General features: G+C 39.0%; 1 protein-coding gene across 2 annotated transcripts in view; it reads left to right on the forward strand.

Moving 5' to 3' along the window:
- Positions 1–12,309, forward strand: part of ESR2 (estrogen receptor 2) — a 45,721-nt gene that overhangs the window by 15,359 nt on the left and 18,053 nt on the right. For both annotated transcript variants that reach the window (XM_013182962.3, XM_013182959.3), the window contains exons 3-4: positions 1,707–1,882; positions 4,705–4,821. In XM_013182962.3, the coding sequence (XP_013038416.1) occupies positions 1,707–1,882; positions 4,705–4,821 (293 nt within the window). The remainder of the gene's footprint in view (positions 1–1,706; positions 1,883–4,704; positions 4,822–12,309) is intronic.

Here is a 12,309-nt window from a genome sequence, read left to right on the forward strand (position 1 = left end):
GCCTGCGGGAGGGATTTGTTCCAGACTGCTGCTCTGCGTGCAAGCTGTTTGCCACAGCCTGTGGAAGTCACGTAGCTCGCATGTGTGCGGGGTGGCTGACGCTTCTTTCTAGAGAATGAAACACTCGCAATGACTGGAAGGTAACAAGCAGCACTCCTTGGTGAGATGTTACGATGTGTACTTTTTTCTGTATTTTCATCCATAGCATCTCTGCTCTTTAACAAGGGCAATAAACATAGTTTGCTACAGCATATCAGTCAGTCACTGAGATGCTCTCGAGCTGATACAGATTCTCTTCTGATTCTCACAATTGGATCTTGATTCCCAAGTACAGCTTAAAAATACAACTCTGTTGCTAAAGTGAAATGCCAAATTACTTTTTCTTCCAAATACAGGGAAATGGAAAGGAATAGCAATGTTTTCCTCTTTTGCTTTAGCAGCACGTTAGGTATGTGTGATACAGCTCCTTTATTCTAGGGGAGAGTTTCTCCACATTGGGCTTCCTAGTGTGGCAGAAGGGGAAATATTTAGTGATTGAGAAATTCATTAACTGTGTGTGTAACCAGAGACCAGGGTCATTAAACATCTAAACACCATTATTTCCTGTAACATCTGAATAAATGAACGTTTAAAAAGGATTATTATTACTGATGTTTAAAAAAGCTTGCAGTAACTTATTTCTTCAATAAATACTGTAACTTTCCTGTTTTGGAATTGCTTTTTTCATTTCTGAATCTTCTACCAGAAAATTGTGGCATGTTCTCCTCAAATACTTGTAAACTCAATGATTTTTCATTGGCATGTGGGTGTGTTTATTCTTACCTCCTGTCATGAAACCGGCACAAAGTCTACTTTTAACATGTTAGTTAAAGCCTCTTCAACAGCACTTTCAACATATTTCTGCTGTTCTGTTTAAACTTGCTCTCGTTGGTGAACAGGTTTCTTCTGCTCTGGAGCGTATTCTTCACAAGTCACAGATTGTGCCACCTGCTGTCTTATTCAAACTGAAGTTTCTTCTCTTTAATACTGCTGGAAGGCAGTAGAACTCTGCAATTCCTAGTTTGTGCCTCTGAGCTTAAGTGTGTACCGTTAAGTTCACTCTACAGCTTCCCTTTTATCAGACTGCGCTGAGAGTTTGCACATGACAGTATTTTCTCTCTAGCTAGAAACTGTATTGACCAAGAAGGTAAGACAAGCTAAACCCAGCAAGAAAACAAGGTCCAGAAAGTATACAGTGGATGTGTTTCCTATGCCTAAAACCTGGTTTACTGACAATCTTATTTCCTTTCCTCTTGCTGTTTGTTTACAGGATCTTGGTGTCAGGAATTGGCTGTTATTTCATGTTATTGTCCCGTTCTAATTTTAATCCAGTTGCTAAGAATAGTTCCAATGAGCTGGAACTATTCGCAGCACTTCAGAAATGCAGGCATCTTATTAACTTAAATGGAGAAAACATTTTTATTGATGTTGTTTCTCCATCATTCTTGTATTCGGACTTTCTTTTACTTAGCATTTCCATTGTTAGGGTGATCAATGTGGGTGATCACCTTGAACAGAAAACTTTGTTTTATATTATGAGTTGATCTTGTAGACTCAGATTCACATTTCATGTGAAAAATAATGAAACCCTTTGCTAGATTTATGTAGTTATGACAGAGCTAGATTTATTTTTTACTCTTTTATAACATGTTTTTCTTCTCTATCAGAGAGACGTTAAAAAGAAAAACTAATGGCAATGACTGTACAAGCCCAATTGCAAATAATCCTGGGTCAAAAAGAGATGCCCACTTCTGTGCGGTCTGCAGTGACTACGCTTCAGGATATCACTACGGAGTCTGGTCATGCGAAGGCTGCAAAGCATTCTTTAAAAGAAGTATTCAAGGTAGGTAAATCAGCTTTTGATAATTTTGCTCAGATGAATTGTTTCATATGATGAGAGACTGCAGTGGTTGATCTAGTAGTGAGTTGATCTAAAATCCTTGTGCATGATTGCATATAGAAAATAGAACAACATGTGATTTGACTGCTTTATCTTTTGATTCTTATGTGATCAAGATCTGGAAACGTTACAGAACAAACAAATGATTTCTTTAGAGAAGAGGTGGAATACATGGCATGGGAGAGCCCTGCAGCAAAGGCCTCTAGGGGGATGGCACTGCACACCTGTGAATCTGATTGCAGTTTGTGTCCCAAAGTAGACACAGTAGTTGTGAATTTCTTACAACAGACACAGAGTAGGTAATTGTCTGAAGACTTTGCTTGCAAGGAACTATTCCTGACAAGAGTATATTGCCTGGAGTTGTTGTCACAGCATATAATATGTACACAGTATGTAGGATATAAAAATGTGTAGTAAATACTAGGTACGAACCTGATTATTATTATTTTTCACTCATCCTGCTCCTAAGGCCTACAATGCAGTATTTCTTACTCTGATAGTTCTCTCTATCTAAGGTCATGACTTCAGTGTTTAAATTCTCAAATATTTTTTATTTAATTCAGATTTGCTGAGTGGTTGCAGGATGAAATAGATGTAGTTCTCCATGGTTGTTATCACAGCCTACAGGCAATGACTTATGCACCACACTGCAGATTTGAATCACTCTAGCTCTTTAACCCTGGTCCTGTTTATTATGTTCTTTGGCCTCATCTGGGACCTCTTGGTGGGAAACTTAATTAGATTGACATTGGATACTAACTGCAGATGCTAACACAGAAACTTCTGTCCTTGTTTGGTCTGTAATGTTCCCTTCCTCTTCTGCACAAGGCCTTCAGAAATCTTGAGGTGGACTTTTTTGGCTCAATGTGGCAGAATTGGTGTCACCATTAGAATCAAACTTAATTCAAACCTTGTTTGCCTTGTCAACTTATTGTGCAAGTTCTGCTTGGGTGAATAACAATTTCTATGAACTGTTGCAAGTTCTTTTGATTTTTAACATAATTGAAGAGAACTTTGTCTCCAGATCATCACAAATGACTACTGAATTTGATCTCAAAGTGTTTTCTGTCAGGAAAATTATTTGCCTGCCCTTGTGTTGCTCACATGTGCTTTGGCCATGAAAAAGTTACCCACTGTGGCTTTTTATACACCTTAATGTACCCTGTCAGGTAACATTTGTTTGTAATTCAAATAAATGAAAGCAAGTTCTTGGCATAAAGCACTATCAAGCATTCAGTTGCAACTGTTGTTATGAAGGATGTTGCTTATAAAAATCAAAAACTTCTGGGCTTACCACAGCCCAGCATTTAACAATTGGGCTATGGTAGGCCCAGAATTGGTATTAAATGATATGACTGGACAAATGTGTGTGGTCTCCTCTGCTTGTCTAAGTTTGTAGCATAGCATATTGGTCCCACATCTCTGAACATCTGCCTGCAAACAAAATTATCCCAAGGCCACAGGAGTTTAAAACCCTTTTATACTTTTGTGTGCTTGGATTATAGTGCAACAGAGAGCCTCTTCCTCCTTTCCCCCCATGGTGTGTGAATAGTGACAAACAGTAATTTGTTTTTCAGTCTTATCTGCCAGTAGGAAATAGGACAAACTGTAACCTGATCTCTTCTTTTTAAAACTCTGTCAGTTCAAAAATTCAAGGCTAATATTATTTTAATTTTGCAAGGAAATAGTCACAATGTTTCAGTTAAATAATTATGCTTGGGGACATGAACTATTGGACTTGCTCATGAATCAAGGCAAAACCAAAACAAAAAAAAAAAGATACTTCTAGACTGCTCTATCTTTGCCTGGTCTATTCATAATGTTTGAAAAAATAACTTTGAAAAGCAACTTGAGAGAAAAAAAGATTACAAAATGTAAATGATTGAATATTATTTGTATTCTTTGGTAACTACTGCAAGAGAGACTTCCAGTATTTGGTAGTAGGTGATTTGATTGTATTTAGACCAAGATCATAGTTGAATCTAGCTTATATTAATAAACTTTTGGACCTGATTATTGGTTAATGAAATACAACAATGTAAAGGGGAGGGCACAGGAGATGTGGGGTGAGGTGAGAGAGAAAGGGAAGGCAACAAAAAGTCTGTATTGGAAACTGATGCAAATCAGACAAAAACTTGTCCAGTTATAGCTTCTGCTTTATTTTGTATTATACAGTATGCATTAATTTATGTTAGCCTTCCTATCTTGGGCTACCTTTTTATCTTTTTTTTTTTTTTCTTCTTCTTATTTCTTTTTTAATTAGCTTTAGTTAGGGTCAGTTCTCCAAAGGCTTCCTCATTCCTGGAACTCACCACGTCAGAGAGAAAGAGCTCAGTAAATAGAGCTGTAGTTTCCTTAAATCTTGCAGGACAAACTGTGTACACTGCTATTTTCAACTGTGCAGAGGAAAAAATCTTCTATCTGCCATCTGTAGAATCTCAAAATACAGTAAGAAGTTGGAGATTGAGAGTAAACATCTACAAGAGCATATGTCCCATTTTCAAAAATGAGTTAGTATTAGAGGATGTTTGGTTATCTAGTAGTCACCAGTAAATGCTGATCTACGTTGTCTGGTTACTTTTGAGGACACAGATTAACATCTTCAGTATAGCATAAATACATATTTGCATAATTTAAATTAATGGAGCTTAGATATGTGTATAAGACAAAGTTGGGATGCTTCAAATCAAGATGATTCTGATATGGGAAATGGCCAATAGAGATTGATGGAGATGTTACATTTTCTCTCTTGTACTCTGCCGCAGGACATAATGATTACATCTGCCCAGCTACCAATCAATGCACAATAGACAAAAACAGGCGCAAAAGCTGCCAGGCATGCCGGCTACGGAAATGCTATGAAGTGGGAATGATGAAATGCGGTGAGTTTTTTGTGTCAGTGTTTCTTGACTGGGTTTTAACTTCTCTTTTCTTTCAGCCAATTCTGTACAGCTCCACCTTGGAATCCTAAGAAGGCACGAAAAGGGAATTAGAGCAAGGTTTAAGCTGGTTTTATATGTAGAAATGCACTGATTCTTAAAGCAGAAAAGGAGTTTTATTTTCAGAAGAAAACCTATGGGAAGGAGCAGGGAGTAGGTTAAATGCAGGTAAACCGTAGCTCCTCTGCAGAACTCTGTGAAGGCAGTTTATTTGCATCTGCAAAATGGGAACCCAGGTACTACTGCTGCCTGAGCCTCAAGTCAAACTGAAATCCCTTATAATATGGGGTAGATGAGCCTGTACTGTGTTCTTTGTTTGAATGTAATGAGAGAACAGCAGCACGGCATCAGAACAGTAGTAAATTAGCCCAGTATTCTGCCTCCAGTGGTGACAGCGTGAATGTTGAGGGAAGAGTGAGACTAACAGCTAAGTGAAGCTACTGCTGAAAACTTTGAGGACAGAAGAGGTTTCTTAATTTTAATAGACCTCAAAAGAAAAATCAAATAGTAATTTGTACAGTGTCCTGCTTTTAGTCTTGAAAAGTCCTAGCACCTACAACATCCCATAGCAAGGAGTTCTGCAGCTTGAGTACATGTCTTATAAAGAACAAACTATTGTTGCTTCTTATAGTTTCCCCAGTGTACATATCAGAAATAGGCTGGGAAAACATTACATAGAAAAACTAGAGTGGAAAGGGCAAGGTCACTGTGTCTGGTCCTTGGTGATTTGCAGACATGCATCTTATTTTGTCCCATTTAATGCAGATACCTATTTCTATTTCAAGGCTAGACAGTGTTTTCACTCTCCCACTGCTTTGATCTGAAGTCTGTTTGCAGAATATTATTTCTTTCATTAAGAATATTCTTGTGAATACCAGTCTGCATTTATTGCTGGATGGTTAATGCCCATTTATTTTTGTGGCAACGATGTCTTGTAGCTTAGAGGCTCTTTTCTTTATTGTTAATGCTCTAGTTGTATTTATGGACTACAGTCATATCCTCTCACAACCTTCTTTTATTATGCTAAATAAACCAAGCAATTTCCTCTTCTTGTAAAATAGGACAGTAGATAGATTTTTGGAAGTTAGGGTAGCTTGTCCCTCAATATGCTCTAGTTTGGAATAATCCATTTTGCACTTGGGTGACCAGAATCATGGAAGATATTCCTGTGAACTCTCCTCACTGTAATAGCATTAAAACTTATCTGTTCCTGCAGGAGGTTTTCTCTGCATGCAGCCCAGGATCCTGTTTGCCTTTTTCACTGGTTGCATCATGCTGACAGTTCATAATCATTCAATGAGCTGTTACGATTGCAGCCTCCTTGTTCATTTCTAGCTGATAACTCCCAGCTTAGAGCAACAGTTTCAATTGTTCCTTGTATTACTTTTGTACTCCTGAAGCACGTTTAGTTTCTGTTGCTCAAGTCAGCTAGGTCTTTCTAAATGAAGTTCCTATCTTCTGCAGCGATGATGCATCTTAGCTTTGTCATTGTTTTTCATTAGTAAGTTCTTAGCTACCTTTGCTGTCTGGCCTCCATAAAGGAAAGCCATACCCTTGCAAAGAAGACGCCTTTTGAAGCTTTAATTTCTGAGTAATGTTGGTATCATTTGTTCATCTTTATGACTGAGAATTTTACTCAATGCGTAAGTCTCTCTGAGAGTGTTTTCTATCATGATTCAGCATTGGATTTGGAGAGCTTTTGAAAAGATTGATTCTACTATAATATTATAAGATGGTTCTCCACAATGCTTTCCTTAAATTAATCCTTTTATTCTTATTGTCCAGGAAGTCCTGGTTTGTGATTAGGCATCATAGATGCTAAGGTATTACAAGTAATAAAAGATGATAATATGTAATTATGTCTTGGTCCATGTTCCTTTTAATCTTGTCACATAATCATAAACATTTTTCCCTACAATATGTTTATAGTACATTAATGACACTTTGAAACTTATAAATGTCTTCATTTTTATATTAAATATAATAGACGTGTCTATTATATCTAATATATTTAATATAATAAGTAACAGGAGTTATATTTTTAAAATAATTAGTTTTCTAATTAGTTTCAGTAGCACTGAAATCCGAGAATCTTGAGAATATAATTTAAGAATCTTTAGAATTTAATTTGAAAAAAAAGGAATATAAAAATTACATGTTTGCTAATTGAAGCAGAATTGCATGAATTACCTGATGAGTTAAGAGGCATCTGTGAATGACAGACATTTAAATGAGACAGATTTTAAGACTGTTATTCCTTGCATGAAACATAAATGACACTTCCTGCAGATCAGAGTGATTATCTTTCAATTTTTTTCTTCTTAGAGACATGCTTTAATACCACTTTTGTACTGTAGAAAGCCCTAAAAGAGTACATTTTCTTTTTAATGAAGGCTTTTCCCAAGTCTGTGCTTTTCCCAGGTCACTTAGTGAATGCATGGGTTCACTGCTGCTAAAACCCTGCACAGGATAGAATGGTTTGTAAAAGCATATTTACTCAGCAGAGACTTGTTGTCCAGCAGAAGTGATAAAAGAGCCTCAATTACCGCTTTGCCAGTTCATGAAAGCTTGCCATAAACTCTGCACTGTTTGCATGAAATCTTCAAATCCTCATTTTGTGTATTATCAATGGATGGCTTGGCCAAAAAAAAAAAAAAAAGTGTGTGTTTATATATTCACATATGTTTCTGCGGGTAAATGCACTTGGGTAGTATATGCCATCTTTAAAACAGTGGGAGGTAGTAGGAAAACGTTGCTTTGGAGTTTCCTGGTCTGAAATTCTCTTGGGTGTCATTGTATTCATAAACATAGAGAAGTCAACTTGACAAGCCACAGGTATTTCAGAAGAGGCTAGCTTGGAGGTGCTTAATATCAAGGTGATAATGGATTTTCTAACAGAACATACACCACCACTTCAAAAAGCACAGGGTCTCAGATGCTGCATCTGTAAATTTCTCTGCAGGAAGTTTGTGTTGCCTACTGTTCCAATCAAGAAAACTGCTGCAAATTTTGGCATTAGGAGCAATGGTAGAAAACTAATTGCAAAGCACCGTCACCAGGAACAAGGAAAACAGAATTAGTACACATTTATTAGAAGTAAATTCTGCTCTGCAAATTTAAATAAAATTGATCAGGATAAAGCAGATCTTCTCTTAGAGCTTTCTGATGTTTACCTGAGGATCCTGAAGTGGACTAGGCTGATGGCCCGGGGCAGTAAAAAAGAGAGGAGTTGCTTCATCACTTTGCTATAGCCACTCTGTGAGCAGCTGGACCACTGCTTTTCTTTTTTTGCTTCCTGAGGCTCGAACAAACATTCTTCCATAAGAAGACTTCAGTTTCCCTGTTGTCCCTGTTGGACTAGACTTACTTTTCCAAACAAAGATTGGTTTTGCACCCTTCCCAACAAAATGTGGAAGCTGAGGGGCCATACTAAAAACTGATGGATAGATACTGCCGTGAATACTGGCACCATTCCATAAGTTTGCAGAAAAAAAAAAAAAAAGACTTCTATGCGGGGTCATACGAAATGTGAAATTCAGGGTTTAGCTCTTTTCCTCTTGTATTTGTCTGCTGCATGCAGTTTCTAGATAGCACTTTGAAATACTGTAAATTGCTTTTCACGTAGAAAGTAAATGGGGAAAAATGTTTCGAGGCATTCTCTGGACATCAGATGTATTAATTGTGTTTTAGCTATTTTAGAAACCATTGCAATTTCAGCTCTTGTTCTCGTATGTCCATGGCAGACAGCAGCTTCTTTGTCAGTAGGCCTGCTCTATGAATACAGGCATATTCACCAGAACACTTGCATTTGCTTTCAAAGGTGATTTGAGTGATAATGGTTTACTAATGTATACTTGAGAACAGAAAGTTTTAAGCTCAAACACTTATAAACTGATTATAATATATTCAGCGGTAGATTCTGCAATTCCTGCTGAACTGGCTAGTTACGTAAGCAGTTGCCAGGGACCAAAATCAATGTTAAGAGCAACATGCCCACCATATCAGACAGACATTTGCAATTTTCAAAGAATTTGTAAAGAACGTGTTGATTTAAAAAGGGTGTGTTCTACTGCCAATAATACCTGTTGTGATTTATTCACGGTTGAGTGAACAACTGACTCATTATAATAAGCTAACATAGAATACCCCGAGTCATAAGAGACCCACAAGGTCCATGGAGTCCAACTCCCGGCTCCACACAGGACCACCCAAAACTCAGACCATCAGACCATTGTCCAAGTGCTTCTTGAATTCTGTCAGGCTCAGGGCCGTGCCCACTGCCCTGGGGAGCCTGTCCCAGTGCCCGACCACCCTCTGGGTGCAGAACCTTTCCCTCACCCCCAGCCTGACCCTCCCCTGTCCCAGCTCCATGCCGTTCCCTCGGGTCCTGTCGCTGTCCCCAGAGAGCAGAGCTCAGCGCCTGCCCCTCCGCTCCCCTCGTGAGGGAGCTGCAGGCCGCCATGAGGCCTCCCCTCGGCCTGCTCTGCTCGGGGCTGAACAAACCAAATGACTGATGTGTCTCATTTCTTGTGTTCTTCTGATCACTTACCCATGTGGCTTATGGTGCTGTAACTGGAGGTCTTGCCCTTGATCCAGCATTCTCAGCTGAATACAGCTGTTTTCTTATGCAAAGAATTGTTCTAAATAAGAAGAGTGCAGTAGGAAGAATGATCATCTTGTGCACTTTTCCAATTCCCTGAATTACCTTTATATGAATGAATATTAGCTATTAAGTATATTTAGGGAGTTTGGGGTAAGGTCAGTAACAGTCCCTAACCTTGGAAACTTTGTTTTATTGCTGTATCTTTACACAGACAGATCCACATCTCTATCTAGTTAAGACAAACATTAAGCTGGTCTATAATTATTTCCTCACATAGTTTTATAAACACATGTGCCTTTTGGATGCTAATGGATGTACAGGCAACATTTTTCAGTCCTGCCTAAACTTTGCATTTAAATGGGAAGCACAAAAGTTCCTTTACATGGTTTAAATGTTGTATTAATTGGAAAGGCTGCTAATTCCTGACAGGTCAACTGACTGGCAAGTTTAAATGTTGTTTTCCTAGCTGTGCAATCTTACAGAGCACTCTTGCTCTCTTTTCCCCCCGCTCTCTCTTCCCTTCTAAATACAAGCAAAATAAATTTTCATGTGGAAATAAATGGTATTTCCTTTAATTACCGATGAGTTATTTTAGCACACTGCTCAGTGGATCAGCCTTTGCCTGCTTTGACAGTATACATTGATTAAAAAATACACAATACAAAAATTCAGTATCCTGTTTCTTTCCTTTTCCTTTCCTTTTTTTTTTTTTTTCCTCCTCCTTCACAACTCCTTTTTTTTTCCATTTCAAACGAGCTGAGGACAGCTGATCAGAGCATGCTGAGTCCCACAGGAGTGCCCTTGGTTCACTTCAGTGCTGGGAATTGAACTAGGATCAATGAGCTGGTTGCAAGTGCGTGCCTGAGCACTCGCTGCTTCTGGCAGGTGTCTCTGAACTGCTGGAATTTCTTTCTTATTGTCTCACCAGATGTCTCCTCATTTCCCCAGCTCACTTTTAAACCAGTAGTTTTTCTGACTTTATTGTTTTAGATATGGTCCCTTCAGCAAACCGAACAACTCTTCCCTGTGTTTAATTTAAAGGCTGCTGTTCCTCATGAGCCCTCTTTTAGAGGGATTCACATCTCCACCAGGTACTGGAGAATAAAACCAATGCATGCCACGGAACAGCTGGTATTTTCTGCCCAAGAAAATGCCTCCTCCTCCCTGCATCTACCTATGGTTTTCAGTCCCTCTGTGCTATTTGTCTTATTTAGCCCTTCAAGATGCCCTTGTTCAATGTGTTTCAGCGTTCTAAATAGTAAAACCCATACAAAGTGTTGCTTTCTGCTCTAGTTCAGTTATCTGCTGGTGGTTACAGTCTCTACTATGGACATTCATATGGAAGTCACAGCCACTGACTTCTCTGTACATAGAGCACCCTGATACCTTGGTGTTTCCTCATTCTGTCTCCAGTTGTACTTTTGTTCCAGTTTCTTAGCTCACTGTTGACCTTTCCTCTTTGTCTTCCCTGGTGGAAAATATTTACATACTTTCTGTTCATGATGTGACTTCAGAACAGTTTGCAGCCCACTGTGCCATTCTAATGTTTTTCTGAAGCTGACAAAGCACTTTAAGACTTTCCTCTCTCTTGACCTTCGTACATTAGTCCAAAATGAGGTTTAGGACAGAGTTCACTACATCTTCCGTGTGTCGTCTATGCCTCGCTGTCCTTTGACTCTCTCGGGAAGAAAAGGATTTGTCCATAGAGATGGCTGAAGAAATTCCTCTGTGACTCGTGCAGTTCTGCAGGTAACCTTTTTTTGTGGGGGAGTCGTCATCAAGGCTGATTTCATAAATCTACCGTGAGATAACGTCTGCAGCTCTGTCTCTGCTGGTGTATTACCCTTCACTAATGGCCGTTCAACTTCTCTGGCAGCTTCTAGCTAGATTACATTCAGCTCAACTAAGGCTATTTGGTTTTGCAGATCACTGTTTTTTTCCTTCAATCCATTCTTTGTGTAAATGTCCTGTCAGTACTCAAGCCGTTGCATCCTACCCATATGCCACAAAGGACATGGAAGCATCCTTGCCCACTGTGTTGCAGGCTTTAGGCCGGTACTTCCAGCTGGTAGTGCTTCTTGCTCCAAATGCCTCATTCCACTTGGGTTCCCCTATACTCAGGGTCTCTTTGTTGAACCAGCTTTGCCTGTTTGTCTTCTCCAGTCTCTTGTGTTTCCAGGTAGCAGGTGTTCTCTAATATCCAGAACTTCTTTAACGCTCTTTTTTTTTCTCTTTTACATCTGAGGCAATTTATTGAACAGGCAGCAAGCAAAGTTTGTAACAATGTGCAACTGAAAGTTCCACAACCTTAAAGTCCTGGCAGACTTTTTTTTAGACCTTATCCATTTTGTTCAGTGCCTTCAGGTTATACCTGACTGGCCTTTGCATCTCATCCCTCTCACAGGTTGACTCAAATGGTGCTTAACATCTGTTGAAGATGAGACAGGGCTATGACCTGACAAGCCACCACACCTGGGGAACCTCTACCACTGAGTGTCTGCATTCACTCAACAACTTATTTAGCAGGATGAGCCTTGTCAATAGCATCGGAATATTTATTTGTGTGTGTGTGTGCCTTCACCTCTGTTATTTTTATTTTTGCTTGTATTTGAAACTCTTAGTTGGCTAAATGAAACTTAGTGCCAGAATCGCGTCATCTGGTTAGAATTTAGACAACTCATGTTCTAATATAATGGATGGATGTAGATGAAGAGTGGTAGGAGTTGCTGAGTCGGGTAGCATGAAAGAAAGGAAGCTGCTACGTTGCTATGTCTCTGGGTCCAACTAATAGAGAGTGTGAATGTGTATTGCCATTAGCAAAAACACAC

The sequence above is a fragment of the Anser cygnoides genome, chromosome 5 (assembly GCF_040182565.1).
Source record: "Anser cygnoides isolate HZ-2024a breed goose chromosome 5, Taihu_goose_T2T_genome, whole genome shotgun sequence".
Taxonomy (NCBI): domain Eukaryota; kingdom Metazoa; phylum Chordata; class Aves; order Anseriformes; family Anatidae; genus Anser; species Anser cygnoides.